The sequence below is a fragment of the Hypanus sabinus genome, chromosome 8 (genome assembly GCF_030144855.1).
Source record: "Hypanus sabinus isolate sHypSab1 chromosome 8, sHypSab1.hap1, whole genome shotgun sequence".
NCBI classification, from domain to species: Eukaryota; Metazoa; Chordata; class Chondrichthyes; order Myliobatiformes; family Dasyatidae; genus Hypanus; species Hypanus sabinus.
In genome coordinates, this window is record NC_082713.1 from 72,230,197 (window position 1) to 72,251,500 (window position 21,304).

The window sequence follows — 21,304 nt, forward strand, 5'->3', positions numbered from 1 at the left end:
CTTGATGCTTTACAAAAGCTCCAGCACATCCTCTTTCTTAATATCTACATGCTCAAGCTTTTCAATCCACTGCAAGTCATCACTACAATCACCAACATTCTTTTCCATAGTGAATACTGAAGTAAAGTATTCATTAAGTACCTCTGCTCTTTCCTCCAGTTCCATACACACTTTCCCACTGTCTCACTTGTTAGGTCCTATTCTTTCACGTCTTATCCTCTTGCTCTTCACATACTTGTAGAATGCCTTGGGGTTTTCCTTAATCCTGCCGGCCAAGGCCTTCTCATGGCTCCTCCTGGCGCTCCTAATTTCCTTCTTAAGTTCCTTCCTGTTAACCTTATAATCTTCTAGATTTCTAACATTACCTAGCTCTCCGAACCTTTTATAAGCTTTCCTTCTTGACTCGATTTATTACAGCCTTTGTACAGTTGGAGTTGGGCTGAGTAATGTGGCTGAGTCAGATTAAGGCAGAGAATGTGCTAGAGTAGACTATAGGAGGCATCCTCTGCACATGCACTTTATCTAGGCCCATCAACATTCAATAGCCCCCCCCCCCCCTTCTGTCTTCTAAACTCCAGTGAGTAAAGACACAGAGCCATTAAGTATTCCTTATACATTCTCCCTTTCATTCTCATGATCATTTTCATGAATCTCCTCTGAACTCTTAAATAAAGGACCCAAAACTGCTCACAGTACTCCAAGTGAGGGCTGACTAATGCCTTAAAAGCCTCAATATTGCATCCTTGTTTTTATTTTCTAAACCTCTCAAAATGAATGCTAGCTTTGCATTTGCCTTCCTCGCCACCAACTCAACCTGCAAGTTAACCTTTAGGAAATCCTGCACAGGGACTCCCACATAACTTGCACCTCAGATTTTTGAATTTTCTATCCATTTAGAAATTAGTTTATGGTTATGTTTCTTTTACCAAAGTGTATGATCATACTCTTCCAGGCACTGTGTTCTATTTGCCACTTACTTGCCCATTCTCCTCTTTCCTTTTCTCCTCATGCCTATTTGCAACATTTACTGGAAGAATTGTACACAAAAGGCTGGAGCATTTCTGAGGATCCCTACCACCAATCGCACAATCTCTGACCAACTACTGTCAGGAAGGTGGCACAGGAGCATCAGGATCAGGACTGCAAGAAGGAGTAGCAGCTTCTTCCTCTAGGCTGTAATGAATACCCTGTCACCACAGAAGTCTCACCACTAGGAAAGCGAGCTATTTTCTGTGTCTGTGTTGTGTACCATATGCATTTTGAATTATATTTTATTAACTTATTTGTGGTAATATTTCATTTTATGAGACGCGTGTGATATATGTATTGTGCGTGCACCATGGTTCAGAGGAACATTGTTTCTTTTGGTTGTATATATGTACAAACAGATGGAAATGAACTTCAATGTATCTATTACCACAGTACGCCAACATACACTATCTTGCTGGGTTTCCGCTCTGTTCTGAACCACATGTACATTTGAAATAAGGTATGTCAGGATGTTCTTCAGTGACTCCAGCTTGACGTTAAACTCCATAATGTCAAGTTTTTCTGTAATTGCTTCCTCAGTGTAAGACCACTATCCGTACAGATCAAGAACTTTACCTCCTCACTGACCATCACTTCAGCTGTACCTCGGGGCTGCGTCTTTAGCCTCACCCCCTCCCCACCCCTCCCCCTCTATACTATACTTACCACCGTGGCTAAGCGCAACCGCAATGCGACCTCCAAATTTGCCGATAACATCATAATAGTTGGCAGAATCATGGATGGTTATGTGTACAAGTCCCATGATTAAGTGGTGACATAACAACCTTATACTCAATGTCAGCAATAGGTTTTTGGAAGCATAAATCAGTTAAACATGAAGGAGCTTATTGTGGTCATGTCCTTCTGTCAATGCTCTTAGCAGGCTGGAGATATAGGAGCCTGAAGACCCTTGGCTCAAGTGTCAGAAACAGGGGCCATCAGGTTCCCAAGCTGACAAGAGAAACAAATAGAATTACCTCAGGCTCCTTTTTCTCTCTCTCAACATGCACTTATGTCATTGGATTTTTTTTTTACAGATGTGTAAGGTATGTATAATTTGTTAATTTAAGTTTGTTTATGTTTGTAATGTTCTGTGCTGGTGGGGCAAGAAGCTAATTTTCATGCCATTTATACCCTGTGTATGTATGTCTATGATGATAAATTTGAACAAGTATGGATGCTCTGTTATGAGCAGTCTTCTTGCAGAACTGGTGGTTGAAGTGTTAAAATTATAGTCCCAGCAGCAATTTGAGGAAATTAAAGAAACAGTTTTACCTTTGGAGAAAGGAGTTGGCTTTTCACCATGCCATTGGCCATAAAAATCAATGCAATGGCAGTGGGTATACAAAAGTTGCATAAAAAGTTCCTTTGCAGCATGAACAAGAGTAACAACTTTGGAGAAGAACTATCACAGAAGACTCTGGAGCAGGTTTTTGGAGAAGTTCTTAAATCGAACTTCTAGCCAGGTTCATCTAGCATAGGTAACATCTGAATACACAGAGTGAGCGATGTACGGTGTGGAACTGAATCTCGTTTGAAGCTACACAGGTTGTTTAAACTTACCAAGACTGATACAGTTATTGGATAAAGTTATTGCATGATATAGTTCATCAGTTTCTGAATGTATTTGGAAACACTATCCAATTTCCATAACTACAAACCTTTATTTGCGGAGCTGTTCTGACTGCTACTCAAATCTGTAATATCTTGTACCAACTATGATAAGAACACACAGCCTAACCCACACACTCTCACTTCTAGCCTCGCAAGTGATCACTCTTCCTTTGGCTCTCCCAACTCAACGGCACTTTAGGAATAAATTTACAGCTCAGTATAATCAAGTATTGTGTTTATTTATCACTGTTGTTAGCACGAGCAACTTTTATTGGCAATTCCGCATTGCAATGTTGATCATGATAAGCTTCGGACCACACATACCCACCATGGCGTTCTGATCTGGTGATTGTTTCTGTACAAGTGTATTCGCTTTCAACCACTTGCTCAAAGGTAATCTCCAAATGACTACAAGGGTAGTATGGAGGGGTTTGAAGTTATGTTTGTTTGATGATTCCTGAGTGTCTGAGAAGGAGAAAATTGGAGGGTGGAAAGGGACGGGGATAGAAGGGTGAGTCAGAGGGTGGTGCAGTTAAAGAAGATTTATTGAAGAATTTACAGGAAATAGTAAACCGGCAGTGAACGGTACCCTACTATAAACCAAGTGGATTCTGAATTGCAGAAACCGTAGGTATAGGGAAAGAGTTATCAACCCTTAATCGGAAAGGGGAATCTGAGAAAATAACCACGTTTTAAGGTAAGTTCGTGATGGATTGGAGGCTTGTGGTGACGTATTAATTTTGCTGCTATTATAAGGGGTCCGGGAAAGTGAATGCATTGAAAGACGTAATGATGGAAATTTGAAGTAAGGTGGAGATATTAGCGCAAGGAAAACTCGTGCTCAGGTGGGTGACAAACAGTATTGTCGGGAATTCAGTTCGTGTCAGAGCTGGCCGCTTCATAAATTATCCAGCGGGAGCAGTGCCATCACTCTCTCTCTCTCCCGCCGCACAAGCGGAATGGTCTGATTAAGCGTTCAGCACTTTCTGATTTTATCCTGAACTTTCAGTATCTGTGGTTTACACTTTCCTCTCTTTTTCCATTCGCCGGCTCATGCTTTAGTATCTCATTACACACAAATAAGTGCAATTTGCAGTGGCGCCAACATTCGTCGCATTTACTCAGAAGTGGAGGGAGTCGCACCCGTGCCACATCCCGGGGCGTATACTCAATCAGGTAAACTTAGCCCAAGGACAGAGATCTCCGACCCAAAGACACCAGAGTCTGCATTTGGTACGTATCACTTGATTGTGGCTGTTTTCTAACGGTTATATTCCCTGCAATGGAATTGTTGTAATTGTCAGAATTGTAAACATTATGCTATATTTCAATGAAACAAATGGGTATGCAGTGTATTGGCAGCCTCTGAATATTGCAATGATAATCGGCAAGGTATAAAATGAACCGACGGTAATATTGTTAATTATCTTTCAAAACGTGCGGGATATGGTTGGGCGATTACTCGAATATACACGAGTTCTTTTAATGCCGTTTTACCCTTTTTAAAAAAATCTCTAATGGTTTTTCGGAATCTAATTCATGCGTTAAGAGTTAGATATTCTCACAGATGTAATAGGATAATGGTCCATTGTGTGCGATAGTTTATCAGTTTAAAGTACTGTATACCAGGTAAAATCATTCTTTTTTTTTCTCGCGCGCGTTAGGGCTTACGGGTAAGATATTTAAAGTTGGATATAAGTTAATGACCTGAGCGGAGTTTGTTATGATGCTTCTCCAGATCATTGCATATATATAAAGGTTATTTCAGGTAGAACCCACAATATAAACGAGCTAACGTGAGGAGGCGTCTTTGCTTTGAAAGTGATTTGAAAATCGCACAGGTAGATAGTATTATCTTCTGTGTTCAAAACAAAGCTTCAGCAACGAGTTCAATTGTTTAAGTCTATTGATGGCGGTTAACTCTTTGTTTGGAGTTAAGCTCGTGGAGAAGTTTTTAATCGTGCTCCGTCTTTCGAATAATTTTCTGCCTAAGCGGGTATTCGTTCCTGCTGCATTCAGTTCCACTCGTGTGCAACGGCAAATGTAAACACGGGATGTTGTTCTCCATTGTTGAGAATTTCCAGAAATTTTCGTGGGTGGTCAGGGCTGTGTTGGAAATTACCACCATTTCGTCATAAACTCATGTTATGCAGCAAAATGAGAGGACGGTTTTAATTTCCACGTGATAGCCGAGGGTTAAAAGAATGAGTCAGCGTGATGCAGAGTAATTAAACCCATGCTCTCCAAATTTTATGTGAAGTATATGCAAACTTCAGAGAAAGCTGAGACTGGGGATATTCCATGCGAACCTCTTCACATTCCAGCCCCCTTTCAACGTCCACTCTGGATAAAGGGTCAGAACCACAGACATCAGCTTTTCATTTCCCTCCACCTTAGCTGAGATTCTCCAGCATTTTGTTTGTTGATCCAGACTCCACCGTTTAGAATCATAGAAAAGTACAGCACAGAAATAAGCCCTTTGGTCCATCTAGTCTGTGCCAAACCATTTAAACTGCCTACTTCCATCAACCTGCACTGGGTCTATAGCCCTCCATACCCCTACCGTCCATATACCTATCCAAACTTCTCAAACATTGAAATTAAGATTGCATCCACCATTTATGCTGGTAGCTCATTCCACTCCTCAGAACCCTCCGAGTGAAGATGTTTCCCCTCATGTTCCCCTTAAACTTTTCACCTTTCACCCTTAACCCATGACATCTGGTTATAGTGTCACCACACTTCAGTGAAAAGCCAGCTTGCATTTACCCTATCCATAATCCTCATCATTTTGTATAGCTCTATCAAATCTCCCCTCAATCTTCTATCTTCTAAGGAATAAAGTACTAACCTAAACAATCTTTCCTTATAACTCAGGTACTCCAGTCTTAGCACCATTCTATGTAAATTTTCTCTGCACTCTTTCAACCATACTTACATCTCCCCTGTAGGTAGGTGACCAAAACTGCACACAATATTCCAAATTAGGTCTCAGCAATACTTTTGACAATTTCAACATAACATCCCATCTCCTGTACTCAATACTTTGACTTATGAAGGCCATTGTGACAAAAGCTTTCTTTATGACACTATCTATCTGTGATGCCACTTTTAATGAATTATGGATCTGTATTCCCAGTTTTCCAGTTGGTGCAGATCCCACTGCAAGCTCTGGTAATCTTCCTTGCTGTCCACTATGCCCTCAATCTTGGTGTCATCTGCAAATTTGTTGATCCAGTTAACCATATTATCATCCAGATATAGATGATAAGTTCATGATATAGATCATTGATGTAGATGACAAGCAACAATGGACCCAGCACTAATTCCTGCAGCACTCCACAGTCACAGGCCTCTAGTCAGAAAGGCGACCACCTTCTCTAATAAAGCCAACGTCTTTATCTCTTGAAAGCCACGGTCCCTAAATCTGTTATCTTTATCTTTTATTCTGATGAGCATATAAAAGCTTTGTATTTTCAAGTTTTACTTGCGAAGGCCTTGAACTTACCAAATACACCTTTGCCGGAAAACAGCTGTCCTGGTCCACACTTGTCAGATCCTTTCTGATATAATCACAATTGGCCTTCCTCCAGTTTAGATTGTCAACCCACAGAACAGACTTCTATTTTTCCATGTTTACTTTGAAACTAATTGCATTATGATCACTGGATGCAAAGTGTTTCCCTGCAAAAACTTCTGTCACCTGTCCTGTCTCATTCTCTAATAGCAGATCAAGTATCACACTCTCTCATTGGGATTTTGACATACTGATTAAGGAAACTTTCCTGAACACATTTGACAAACTCTCTCCCATCTAGTTCTTTTACAGTATGAGAGTCCTGGTCAATATGTGGAAAGTTAAAATCACCTACTATAACAACTTTATGCTGCTTGTGATCCTCTACAAAGTTGTACCACTAAATCATGCAGACTGTTGGCTGGTCTGCAATATAGTCCCATTAACGTGGTCATATGTTTCTTATTCCTCAGTTCCATCCACAATGCCTCACTAGATATTTTCTCCAGTCTGTCCTGATGTAGCACTGCCATGACATTTTCTCTGACCAGTAACACCACCCCTCCTCCTTTAATCCCTTCCCCTTTGTCACATCTAAAACAATGGAACCCCAGGTTATTAAGCTCCCAGTCCTGCCTCTCCTGCAATCTCATTAATGGCTATAATATAATTCCAGGTGTTGATCCATGCTCTGAGCTCATCTGCCTTTCCTAGGACACTTCTTGCACTGAAACACGTGCAGCTCATGACGTTAGTTGCACCATACCCAACCTTTTCATTCCTGAGTCCTGTCTGAGCTCTTAGCAACTATTGTCTCCAGAACCTCTCCACTATCTGTTCTGCCACTTTGTTTCCTCTCCCCCTGCAACTACAGTTTAAACCTCACAATGCAGAACTAGCAAACCTTCCTACTAGGATATTACTCCCCCTTCAGTTCACGTGTGAACTGTCTGTTCTGTATAGGTTCCTCCTTCCCTGGAAGAGAGCCAATGATCCAAAACTCTGAATCCTACACCAACTCCTAAACCATATATTAAATGGTTTAACCTTCTATTTCTGGCCTCACTTGCTCATGACATGTGTAGCAATCCTGACATCATAACCTAGAGGTTCTATCCTTTAACTTCGCACTCCTTGATCCCACTTTGCAGAACCTTGTCACTCTTCCTCCCTATGCCGTTGATACCTACATAGAACATGATCCCTGGCTGCTCACCCTCCCACTTAAGAATGTGAGGACTTGATCTGAGATGTCCTGGACCCTGCCACCTACGAGGCAACGTACCATTGGGGAATCTTATTCTCATTCACAGAACTTCCTTTCTGTTCCTCTAATTAACAAATCCCCAATCTCTACATCTTGCCTCTTCTCTCCACCCCCCCCCCCACTTCCTTTCAGATCCAGACCGTGCTGGAATTTTGCACCAAACTATGCCAATTTTCAGACCGTGAACTTCCGGCTTTGCCACCCTTTGAGTGATATTTATTTCTTCTCAATGTTCTTACCCTGTTATTGCCCACCTTCAATCTCATCTTACCTGCATTTTCCCTCCCTTTCACCCTTCCCTTTTCCTTTTTGCTAATTCTCCTTGTAGCCTACCCTCTGTTACTCTATCCTTACCAATTCTTCCCCATTCTTCCCTCCTCCACATCTCTTACCCCTCTACCCCTTATCCTCATGTTAATATCTCCTATTCTACAATATTTTTCTCTCTCAGCCATTTCTCATCTCTCATCTCTCACTCCTTTTTCTTCAACTTAATATCCACTATTTGTCTCTTCTTTCCCCATCATCCCTTCCCTGCATCTTTCATTCCGTGCTCTTTTCTTTTCCTGTTCCTCCTCTCCCACCGATTCTCTAGCATTCCTGAAACCTTGCCCATCTCACTCCTCCATTCCACCTACACCTCTCCACATCCATTTCCAACCTGATCATCAAGTTCGCAGTTGACCTTATCAGCAATGACAGTGAGATGGCATACAGAGAGGATGTAGAGCGGCTGGTGGTGTGGTGTGAGCTCAATAACAAGCTCTCAAAGTGGACCAGGCTAAGGAGATGAACGTGGATTCAGGAAGGTGCAGCCTGACCACTCCCCACTGCACATAACTAGCTCCTCCGTGGAGAAAGTTTCTGGGAGTGCACATAACAGATGATTTCACCTGGTCCCTCAACACAACCTCGTCAGTTAAGAAACCATAGCAGCGTTTCCACTTCTTGAGGAGCTGAAGGCAAGCGAGGCTCCACCCCCTTCTCTTTCTAACCAATTTCAACAGGAGCGCCAATGAGAGTGTCCTGACCAGATGCATCACCATCTGGTACTGGAAATGCAAGGCATCTGAACACAAGTCCCTACAAAGAATTGTGAGGACTGCAGAGAGGATCATTGGGCTCTCCTTTCCAACTATCCAGTCATTACTGGTTGGTGACTTCGAGGCAAACAGATGGAGTTGGAGAGGAAGGAAGTTGAAGTTGAAGAGATAGGCAAAGTTCCAGATTATTGTAATTTCAACTGTTTTTATGTATACTGCCAAATGAAGCAATGTTCCTTTGGGCCAAGGTGCACAATACGGCATGTATAACTCATACTTAACACAAAAAGTAGTATTACCACAAACAAATTACAAATAATGTGTTTTTACATGACAAGTTTAAAAATTAATGCTATTGGTACTTCACATGTGGTGAGATCTGGGTGACACCAAGGAGTTTAGCATTGTCAATAATCCCTCCTATCCATCCAACAATCTCTTTGACCACTGTCGCCACTCCACCCTCCCCCAGGCAACCATCAGACTGTTAGATAGGAGTCAGCTTCTTTCCTCAGGCCACGAGACTAGTGAACTCCCTAATGCCATGATTCCTGATTTCTGCCCTGGCTAACAGTGATTAGTGGTGTTATGCAGGGGTCAGTGTTGAGAGCTCTTTTTTTCATGTTATGCATCAATGGTTTGGATGAAAGAATTGATGGCTTTGTGGCCAGTTTGCAGAAATTATGAAGATAGTTGGAGGGGACAGGTAGGGTTGAGGAAGCAGGGAGTTTGCAAAAGGACAAAGATTAGGAGAATGGGCAAAGAACTAGCAGATGGAGTAAGCTGTAGGGAAGTGTATGTCCATTCACGTTGATGGAAGGATTTAAGACATAGACTATTTTTTAAGTGGGGAGAAAATTTAGAAATTAGAGGTGCAAAGGGACTTCGGAGTCCTTGTGCAGGATTTCCTAAAGGTTAAATTACAGATTGAGTGGGTAGTAAGGAAGGTAAAATGCGATTTTAGCATTCATTAGTTTCCAAGGAATGCCGAGAAGCCAGGTGTTTGATGGCACTGGGCCACTATCAGAGTTTGAAAGTAATATTTTTTAATCAGCAGCTGAAGTCTCCAATTGAACAGTCTTCCATTGATTCGGTTATGGCTATTAATCTATAGATTTACTGAGTATGCCCACAAGAAAATGAATTTCAGGGTTGTATATGGTGATATATATATACTTTGATAATAGGTATACTTTGAACTTCAAACAAAGGAAATTATGAATGAACTATTGAGAAAATTCAATGAAAGGTGAATGGTGGGTAGGCAATGGAGAGATTTGAAGAAGTAAGTAATAACTTGTAGAACACATGTGTTCCTTTAAGGAACAAAATCTCAGTAAGATGAATGATTCATCCAAGTCTAGTTTAAAACAAACAAGATTAATCCTAAAAAGATGTGTATAAAGTTATCAAAAATACCTGTAGGCATAGGAATGTCAATCACCTTAAAAATCAACCAGGAATTGAGGAATTATCAAGGAGAAGCAAAAAAAAACATGAAAGTAGAATAGCAGAAGCAAAGCTCTATAGAAGTGGTAAAAGCAGTGTGGGGAAATTTTGTATCTACAGTTAAAGATGCAAAAGAGTTAGCAGGAATTGGGAAATGGCAGGGAAATCAGCTCACTTATTTACAGAAATGGACACAAAAAAAAACAGTCCAGATACATTAAAGCATCAAGGGACCAGCAAGAATAAAGAACGATAAATAAGAATTAGTAAAAAAAAGACTAATACCAAAGTTGACAAGATTAACAAGTTTAAAAACTGAAAAATGCTAAATGCTCTACTCTTCGTCTGTGTTTAAAAATGTTTGATTGTAGAGTTTATTGTTTTTTTGAAATTCCATGTTTGGAATGGTTATTATGGAAAAAACTTGGCAAGTGCTTCATGCCTGAGACTTATTTTTAAACAAAATGAAGTACTTGCTGTAGAGTGAGAGCAGCAATAATTCACTAGAGATGGATGGTTTGATGTTAAAGTCCACCGGGAAAGTATTCCCTGTTGTCATCATCATTGTAGGTTGCCAGTAGGCTGGGGCTAGAGGAGAAATGGTTAAAAGGGAAAGAATCACACTGGTAGTCTGGAGAAAGGGTTGGCTTGAGGAGAAAGTCAAAAAGCTGCTGATTTAAAAAAAACTGGGATTTAAAAAAAAACAAAATATGCCAGTGTCTCTCAACAGGTCAGGCAACATCTATATAGGAGAAAACCAGAATTAATCGTCTTTGTTTCTCTTTCCAACGATGCTGCCTGACTTGCTGAGTATTTTCATAAATTTATTTTTATTATTGAAACAACATGGCATTGTGAACAAACACAGAACGGTACAGCACAGGAGCAGACCCTTCAGCCCACAATGGGCCAATCATATTTCCAGATTAAACTAAATCTCTTCTGGCTGCACACGATCCATGTCCTTCCATTGCCTGAATATTCATGTGCCGGACTTAAAGCATTTTAAACACCACTATCACATCTCCTTTCATCACTGCACTTGGCAGCCCATTCCCAGCATCTACTATTCTCTACTTACAATGCTGCTGGGCAATATGTCAAGACATTTCCAGTTCTAACCACGGGCTGCTAAAACGCTTCCTAAGGATGCATGAGTGTTTTTTTAAATACTAGTAATGAGAGTCGGCTGCAACATTTTACTGCTGGGCAACATATTGATGGGGTGCTACAGTAATGGTGGTAATCCATTTCCCACCAGAAGCTGTAGTCCCCATGTCTGAGTTCCTAATGCACACAGTTATCTTCATAATAGAAGCAATATGTTTTCAGGCCAAGGGAAGTTTTACCATTCATAATTATTATTTTATTTCAAGAGTTTCTTCTATTTTCACTTTCTGCAGAAATTCCATTATATTTACCTATCATGATAACAAACTAGTTGCTATATGATTCCTTGCCCCTATTTTAATCCCATCTCTACTCTTGGAAATTAGAGCCATTGAATCATGCAGTAGGGAAACAAGACATTGGTTCCACCATGTCCATATCAACCTGTGGGTAATCCCCTGTATTAATCCCATTGTCCAGCATGTGACTCATTGACTTCCTGAGTAAGTGATATAACTGCTCAGTGATTCTGCTTCCACCACACTTTCAGGCAATATAGTCCAGATACGCACCACTCCCTGGGTGAAAAAGGTCTTCCTCAAATCCCCTCTTCCCTCCTACTGTAAAACCTATATCCTCTGCATGGTGGAAATTATCGTAACTAGTTTTATCATAGCCCGGTATTGAAATACCAATCCCAGGAACAGATATGTCTACAGGATGTGTTGGATACAGTCCAGTCCATTACAGGACCCCTCCCGATCATTCAGCACATTTACATGGAACACTGTCACAAGAAAGCAGCATCCATCATCAAGGACTTCATCCATCCAGGCCATGCTCTCTTCTCGCTACGACCATCGGGCAGGATGTACGGGAGACTTGTGTCCCACATCACTGGGTTCAAGAGCAGTTATTACCCCACAACCACTAGGCTCCTAAACTGCTGTGGTTAATTTCACTTAACTCAAACAGGAAAGGTATGGAAAGGTAATAGAACTTTGGTTGTCCAGAGATGTGATGAATTTAGTCAAGAAGAGAAAGGAAAAGTACATAAAACTTCGGAAGTTACAATCAAACAAAGTACAAAAGGAGAATTTAAAAAATCAGAAAAGAACTAAAGAACGGAATTAGGAGAGCCAGGAGGAGCCATGAAAAGTCCTTGGCAAGAAGGATTAAAGTGAATCCCAAATCATTCTACACGTACATCAAGAGCAAAACAATAACTAGGAAGAGGGTGGAACCACTCAAGGATAAAGGGGGAGGGATGTAAAGAGTGAGCGTGAGGTTCTCAATCAGTACTTTGCTTCAGTATTCACCAAGGAAAAGGATATGCTAGACCAGGAGAACAGTGATGAGTGTATGGGGCATTTAGAGGTGAAGGAGGATGAAGTTTTAGGCCCCCTAATGAATAGTAAGGTGGATAAGACCCCAGAGCCTAATGGGATTTACCCCAGGTAATTGAAAAGGCAAGAGACAAGATTTCTGGGACCTTGATCAGTAACTTTGTGTCCTCTCTATCCATAGGCGAGGTCCCAGAGGACTGCTGAATGCCTAATATTGTACCTCTATTTAAGAAAGGACCAAGGAAAAATTCTTGGAACTATAGACCAGTGAGTCTCACATCATTTGTAGGGAAATTGCTGGAGAAAATTCTTAGGGATAGGATATATAAACCCATTAAACACACTGCTATCATATCTCTTTCCATCACAGCAGTTGGCAGCCCATTCCCAGCATCTACTTTTCTCTATATTAGAGGGAAAGCCAGCATGGCTTTGTGTGGTGCAGGTCATATCTTACCAACTTGTTGGAGCTTTTTGACAACGTGACAAGAGAGCTTGATGAGAGTAGGGCAGTGGATGTTGTTTACATGGATTTTAGTAAGGTGTTTGACCCTCATGGGAGGTTCATCCAGAAGATTAAGATGCATGAGGTTTGCGACAAATTGGCCGTTCAGAATCAGAACTGGCTTGCGCATAGAGGACAGGGTGTAATGCTTGAAAAGACTTATTTGAACTGGAGGTCTGTAATTAGTGGCATTCTGCAGGGATCTGTGCTGTTTGTGATGCATATAAATAACTTGTAGATGGGTGAGTTAGTAAGTTTGCAGATGATACCAAGATTGGTGGAGTTGTGGAGAGAGTAGAAAACTGGCAAAGAATACAGTGTGATATAGATCAATTGCAGATATGGGCAGAGAAATGGCAGATGGAGTTTAACCCAGATAAAAGTGAGGTGTTACACCTTGGTTGGGCAAATGCAAGGAGACAGTACACTGTTAAGGGCAACACTCATAACAGAGAGAACTTGGGTTCCAAGTTCATAGCTCCATGAAAGTGGCTACACAGGTGATAAGGTAGTTAAGAAGGCTCATGGAATACTTGTTTTTATTAGTTGAGGCACTGAGTTCAAAAGTCAAGAGGTTATGTTGCAACGTTATAGAGCTCTGCTTAGGTCACATCTGGAGTGTTGCATACAGGTCTGGTCACCCCAGTATAGGAAGGATATTGAGGCTTTGGAGAGGGTGCAGAAGAGGTTTACCAGGATGATAACTGATTTAGAGGGCATCTGCTATCATGAGAGGCTGGATAAACTTGGGTTGTTTTCTCTGGAGTGTTAGAGGCTGGGGGAAGATCTGGCAGGGTTTACAGGTTTATAAGAGGCACAGATAGAGTGGCAGAGATTATCTTTTTCCCAGGGTCGAAATGTCAGATGGCATGGATTGAAGGTGAGAGAGGGTAGGTTCAAGGGGGATGTGAGTGGTAAGTTGTTTTTATTCAGAGAGTCATGGACACCTGGAATGTGCTGCCTGGCATGGTGGTAGAGGCAAATAAATTAGAGGCTTTTATGAGACATTTAGATAAGCTCATGGGTTAACGAAAATGGAGGGGTATGGACGTGGTGTAGGTAGGAGGGATTAGCATTCAGATGTTTTTGATTTGCTTTATAGCTGTTTCAGCACAGCATTGTGGGCTGAATGACCTGTTCCTGAGCTGTACTTTTCAATGTTCTATGTTCAATGCTGTTCTGACTCCCAAACCTGTGGACTTACTTTCAAGGAAACTTCAGCTCATTTTCTCGATATTATTTACTTACTTTTTAATAAACCATTATTTGCACTATTTGTCCACTGTAATATTGGATGTTTGTCAATTTTTGTTACGTATAGCTTTTCATAAATTTTATTGTTTTTTGTTATTTTCCTGTAAATGTCTGAAAGAAAATGAATCTCAAGGTAACATATGGTGACAGATACATACTTAGATTAAAACATAATAATTTGAAGTTTCAGTGTTTCTAGTTTTACTCACTTCTGATAGGGTAGACATTTGAAAACTGCTCTCCTTTTCTACACTCCTTGTAATTTTTCATACTCAGTCATATCACTCTTATTCCCATCTGGCCCAGGGAGATCTAACTTCTTGAGTCTCTCTTGGCAATCAAAATGCTTCATTCTAGGCAACATCTTGGTGAAACGCTTCTGCATTCTGTCCACTACTCGTTTTCCTCTGCTGAATAACCCTAAGAGATTATATTAGTGCCTTCTGCCAATCTCCTCTTGTATTAGGCCTGTCAGATGCCCTTCTCCCTGCACACAGAGGGCCTTCCTTAAGGTATGTAATCATGGCACTTCTTGCCACATATACCTTGATGGCTGCTGTGGGGAGTGTGCTCTAAATGGTTCTTGCTCTTCTTTGCCAGCTCAGAACTTCCAGTCTTGGTGTCACACCTTTGCAGTTGCAGAAGTTCTCATGTGAATTTGGCATGAACCCTGGACGTTACTGTGTGAAAGTTTTTCACCAGAATGTATCAATGTATGTGCTGATGCAGGATTTTTCATCCTGCTCTCTGGATGGTACTGAGCAAAATAATGTATTCATTTAGGCCTGAAGGGAGTAAAAATTTGGTAACATTCCAAGGTATTGTGGGGAGACATGTATGATAGTGAGATCATATTTACATATCTTTTTAAGAGGAGTAAATCATCATGAATTTGAATTATGTATCTCAGACAGCAGAGTATCTTAAACAGTACATTCCCAACCCAAAATGCTTTCCTCCTCTATTGGTGAGCTCTGGTATTAACTTCTCAGGCATCTGAAGCATCGCTACTTCATTAGTGCTTATGATATAATCCTATCCATTTTAGTGGTACTTATTTTAAATACCTACTCACCTCACCCATTAATTCCAGATCCCTACAATTTTCTTTCCATTCGGAGTACACGCCAGAGTTTAACAGCATTTCATCACAGCCAACATGTCCTATTTACAGATCAGTACCTCAACCTCATCGAGTATATCGAGGAAATTTATAAAACCATAAATAATGCACCTTTCATTCTGCAGGGGAACAGAAAATGGATTATTGATCAATGTAAATATTGATGCATTCATTCTGTTTTCCCTTCATAAGTTTTAATGTTTGCAGTTCATTCACAGTTTGATGGTCATTAAAAATGTATGTATCTCACTGCCTATCATCTTAAACCACGAAGCTCCTTAAAATATAGGGTAACTACATTTAATGGAAATAACAGACATTTTGCCTGTTACACTGCTGGCGTTTAGGACAGCAATGAAAGTCCTCAATCTCTGGCGATGTTCAGGGTCCCCTTCACTGTGGCAGTAGTTTCCTCCCAGTTTTCATTACTGTCAGTTACGTAAGTCCCGGTTGGAGACTTGGGAATATTATCACACTCAGAGTAGAAGGATTTTTCGCTGCTGTTTCTGTAACAATGTTGTTTTGCCAGTCAGGGGTGTTAGCTCTGAGCTGAGCCCCTGAACCTGGAGGACTAGTGGACCACTCTTAGTCTGTTCTTTACCCTTTGACCTTTTTGGCATGGGTGACCCTACCAAGAGCCAGAGCATAAAGCCCTGACTCCTGCCAACATAGCCCTCTGAGTTGTTGAGACGTGCAAGCCTCCAAACCATGGCAAGGTTGTGGTCCTCTTGGAGGGAAATAATAGAAATTCGGTTTTTAACGATTCTTAAAATTTCTATATGTGTAAACAAACATATTAGATTGCAAGTCTGAACACTAACAAGATCCAAATTAACATTGTGGAACATGGAAAGGAAAGTTTGAAACTATTCAAACTCAAAGTGTTTTTGTTCAGCTCAAAGTGATCTTGAATTGTAAAGTAGAGATCTTAAAGTTGCTTCAGTTCAATACAATCAAAGGCAAATGTATGTGCTGTCTGTGATATCATTTAATTGAGTAAATAACCCTAAGTACTGCTTTCAACCTGTTCTTTAAAAATATATAAGATATCATTTGGCTCAGCTAAAACAGTAATTTGGAAATGGAATGTTAAGACTAGTCATATCTATTTGTGGTTGGTATTTTCAACATTTAATTGGCTTATACATATATGATTTGTATCTGCATATTGTTCTTTTCAAGGTAATTTCGAGTCATTCTGTGAACACCTTATTAATCAGAAGTCTTTCAAGCATGGATCTCAACATCGTAGCTGCTTTCTTCCTTGCTTTAATTTTACAGTCAAGGCTGACATCGGGAGTACTGACAACAGGTAAGGTTGGGATTGTGTACAATTATTAAAACATACTCTTCAATATTTTGATTCTGATTTTCTCCTTTATTAAAAATAATTTATTGTGTTTCAGTTGACCCACCTACTGATGTACAGATTATTGATCCTGGACACTTAGGTCCACTTCACATACACTGGAAGCCTCCACTCAGTTTGGCCGGCAGAATGATTTGTATGGTACGGTACATGTTGCTCTACTGCAATGTAGACTCAACTAATTGTAAGGTAAATTAAACTTATTGTCTTCTTCATAACTAAAATTTTATGAGAACGAACATCATTTCCGTACAGAAGTGCTAGGCTGGTATCGTAGTGCAGTCAGAACTGTTTCAAGGTGCAGCAACGCAGGCTCAGTCCTAACCCTCAGTGCTGTCCGTGTGGAGCTTACAGGTTCTCTCTGTAACCATGTAGATTTCCCATGGATGCTCCAGTTTCCTCCAACATTCTCAAAATATATGCATTTGTGGCATAACTAGCCACTGTGAACTGCCCTGATTGTGTGGGTGAGTGGTAGAAACTGGGGAGTTGATGGGGATGTGTGCAGAATAAAATAGTTTGATATTGTGAACAGTCTAAAAATCAGAGTTTAATAGTGAGTGTGGACTTGATGTGCCAATAGGACAACTTTCATTAGCACTGCATCTCTCTAAGACTTCGATTTTATTAGTGTCGAAATTCTGAAGTTAGCTGAATTGAGGAGTCCCACCAAAGGGTCTTGCCCTGAATCGTTGACTGTACTCGTTTCCATAGATGCCACCTGGCCTGCTGAGTTCCTCCACCATTTTATGTGTGTTGCTTGGATTTCCAGCATCTGCAGATTTTCTCTTGTTTCTAATTGGGGAACATTTTTTTTTAAATAGCTAGTTAGAATAAGACTCAAAGTAATTTACTTTCTATTATTCAATCCATCAAAATAATTCTTTGGTACTTTTGATAGTAATTTGCATACCTACAAGACCATGAGACAGAGGAGCAGAATTAGACCATTCAGCCCATCAGATCCACTCCACCATACTATCATTCCTGATTTATTATCCCTCTCAAATCCATTCTCCTGCCTTCTGATGAATCAAGAACCTGTCAAGCTCTGCTTTAAGTATACCCAGTGACTTGGCCTCCACAGTCACCTGTGGCAATTAATTCCATAGATTCATCACCCTCCGGCTAAAGAAATTCCTCCTCATCTCTGTTCTAAATGGATGTCCCTCTATTCTGAGGCTGTGCCCACTGATTCTAGACTGCCCCACAATTGAAAACATCATCATCACATCCACTCTATCTAGGTCTTTCTATATTCAATAGGTTTCAATGACAGCCCCTTTCATTCTTTTAAGCTCCAGCAAGGACGGGCCTAGAGTCACCAAATACTCCTCACATGTTAATCCTTTTCATTCCAGGAATCATTCCCCAAGGTTAGCACATGTTTTCTTTGATAAGGGGTCTATAACTGCTCCATTATACCAAGCACAGTGTGACCAATGCTTTAGAAAGACTCAGTATTACATCTTTGTTTTTATATTCTAGTCCTTCCTCACCACTGACTCAACCTGCAAGTTAATCTTTAGGGAATCCTGCACAAGGATCCCAAATCCAATTGCACCTTTGATTTTTGAATTTTCTCCCCATTTAGAAAGTAGTCTATGCCTTTAATTCTTCAACTAAAGTGCATAACCATTCACTTCCTTTACAGTGTATTCCATCTGCCAGTTGTTTGCCCATTCATCTGAGTCCTGCAGACTCTCTGCTTCCTCAACACTACCTGCCCCCCCCCCCCACCTACCTTTGTATCATTCACAAACCTGGCGACAAACATGAAAACAAGGGGTCCCTAAACTGACTCCTGTGGAACACCACTTCTCACTGGCAGCCAATCAGGAAACACACCCTTTATTCCTACTGTCTGCATCCTGCTACTCAGCCAAACTTCTAACCGTACTTATGTCTCTTCTATAGTATAATGAGTTCTTATCTTATTAAGTAGCCTCATGTGCAACATCTTGTCAAAGGCCAATTGAAAATCCAAGTAAACAACATCCACTGGCTCTCCTTTGTTTATCTTGCCTGCTGTTTCCAACAGGTTTGTCACTCATGATATTCCCTTATGGAAACCATGCTGAATTTGGCCTATTTTATCACTTGCCTCCAAGTACCCCAAAACCTCATCGTTAATAATGGAGTCCAACTTCTTCTCAACCATTGAAGTCAGGCTAAAAGGCCTAAAATTTTCTTTGCCTTCCTCTCATTTTGAAGAGTGGAGCGACATTTTCCAGTCCACTGGATCCATTCTAAAATATATTGATTCTTGAACGATCATTACACACATTCAGAACCCTGCAGTGTAGGGTTCAGTTGATCCAGTTGACTTACCTACCATCAGACATTTCAACTTGGCAAGCACATTCTCCTTAGTAAATACATCTACCTCCATTTCTGCCCCTTGACACTCTTGAAATTCTGGCATGCTGTTGGTGTAGATGGATACAAAATACTTAATAATGTGATTTCCGTGTCCCCATTACTAATTCTCGTGTCATTTTCTAAATGTCCAATATCCACTCTCCAATCTCTTTTACTCTCTCTATATATTTGAAAAAAATTTTTGTATCCTCTTTTATATTTTTGGATAGCTTACCTTAATACTTCACCTTTTATCTCCTTATGGCTTTTTTTGTTGTCTTCTTTAGGTTTTTAAAAGCTTCCTAATCCTCTAATTTCCCACTATTTTTTGCTATATTACATGCCATCTCTTTTGCTTTATGCAGGCTTTGACTTCCCTTGTCAGCCATGGTTTGCTCATTCTCTCTTTAGAATACTTGTTCTTAAGGATGTATCTGTCCCGTGCCTTCTGAATTTCAGAAACTCCAGCCTTTGCTGTTCTGCCGGCATCCCAGCTAGTGTCAGCTTCTATATAACTTTGACCAGCTCCTATGTTGTGCCTCTGTAATTCCCTCCACTTACACCTTGCTTCTTTTTACTGGCCTCTGCTAAGTTACTAGTAGCCCAAGCAATCCCCAGCTCCGCAGAAAGGGGCCGGTTCACTTTTACAACATAAGGAACTGTTTCCAACTATCTTTGTGTTCTCTTGCTTTCTGTGGTGTCATCAGTGTTACCACTCAGGTATGTGTCATAATTAACAATATATGTGGGCAGTAATTACTTCACCAGTTTCTGTTCATTTTTTTCCCAAAAGGAGCTGAATCTTGCAAAACCAAATTCCTGAGCATGAGTGGGTTTAGGCAGTCAAAATTAATAAACTTGATAGAAATCTCTTTCAAAATTGACTTGATTTGCCCTGAAATTAATGCAATGGTAACACCTAAAGGTACTAGAAGATCTCAGCAGGTCAGGCAGTATATGTTGAAGGAAATGGACAAGTGATATTTTGGATCAAGGCTCTTCGTCTGGACTGGGAGAGGTGAAAGCCAGAGAAGATGGTGATAGCCTTTGAAGGGACTGATAGGGAAGAGATGACAGGTGATCAGTGAATCCAGGTGAGGAGGTAAAATGAAGATGAGAGATGAGGAGGTGATGGATTGAGTGAAAAAGGGATGAAGGTGATGAAATCTGATAGGGTATGATGTGGAAAAGGGAATAAAGGCTGGAAGATGGTGAAGACAACCAGTGAGAGGAATGTATATGTAATGGACAGAGGGGAAAGAGAGAAGATGGCATGGAACAGTTGGATCAGAAGGACAGAGCAAAAAAAAAAGTGGGGAAAGTGATAGCTGTTGGAATTTTGAGAATTTGATGATTGTGCTGTCACGTTGAAGACTACCCAAGCAGGATATGAGGTGCTTTCTTCTAATTCGTGTTAAGCCTCAACCTGGCAGTAGAGGAGGCTCTGAGTAAGACATGTTGGTGTGGGAATAGGATGTTGAGTTAAAATAGCTGGCCACCAGAAGAACTCAGGTAGCATGATGGTGGAGCTAAGGTGCTTAATGAATTGGTTCTCCAATCTCCAATCAGCATCTTGCTTCACTGATGTAGAGGAGGCCACAACATTTAATGCAAGCAGAACAAGTACAAATTTACGTAGGCATTTTTTTGGGAAGTGAAAAAAAGGGTTAAAAATCAATTTACTTGAAGTTATAAGAAATCTATCTGAAAATCAATTTATATGTTGAACATTAAAAACAAATAATGAATTGTTTAAGTTGTATTTTAAAATATTTTCTCCGTTGCGGTTTTAGTATCTGTAATGGGTCTGTAGCTCTCCTTAGTCTTCTAATCAAAAGCTAACCTGTATCCCTTCAAGTTCATTTTGTATGAGTTTATATGGGCATATAGAAGACAAAAAAGAGTTTTGTTCTCTTTTGGTTTGTTGTCAATGGGATGTTTGAAATTAATATCATAGTCTTAACTCTTTAAGCTTTGGGTGTGTTCCAACAGCATGAGACTGATAGTATTTGACAACACATTTCAGAGAATAGTTGACATCTGAAATTGAGATTAGCACAGCAGTCCAAAGAAATTATTATATTCTGAGATTACACTAGAAGGAATAGTTTGGATAATTACAGAAGATTAAAGGAAGCTGGCTGCACCATTAAGTATGACGCATAGCACGTCCAATGGATAGTAAGTAGAAGAATAAACCTTTATTCATCTTGAAGATTACTCCATTTAATTTAGATCTTCCTCACTGAATAATTGTATAGATATGGTAAATGATTATTTTTCTGACTTGAGAATAATATGCAGCAATGTTCAACAA

The 21,304-nt window shown here is 40.4% G+C and overlaps 1 protein-coding gene across 4 annotated transcripts in view; it reads left to right on the plus strand.

Moving 5' to 3' along the window:
- Positions 1 to 3,203: 3,203 nt before the first annotated feature.
- Positions 3,204 to 21,304, plus strand: part of LOC132398219 (interleukin-13 receptor subunit alpha-2-like) — a 44,323-nt gene continuing 26,222 nt past the window's right edge. The window contains exons 1-4 of one of the 4 annotated variants that reach the window (XM_059977332.1): positions 3,204 to 3,340; positions 3,706 to 3,876; positions 16,440 to 16,569; positions 16,664 to 16,815. In XM_059977332.1, the coding sequence (XP_059833315.1) occupies positions 16,491 to 16,569; positions 16,664 to 16,815 (231 nt within the window). In that variant the 5' untranslated portion in view covers positions 3,204 to 3,340; positions 3,706 to 3,876; positions 16,440 to 16,490. Of the gene's footprint in view, positions 3,341 to 3,405; positions 3,489 to 3,705; positions 3,877 to 16,439; positions 16,570 to 16,663; positions 16,816 to 21,304 lie in introns of those variants that run through there. The other 3 variants (XM_059977333.1, XM_059977336.1, XM_059977335.1) reach the window with 3 other exon arrangements.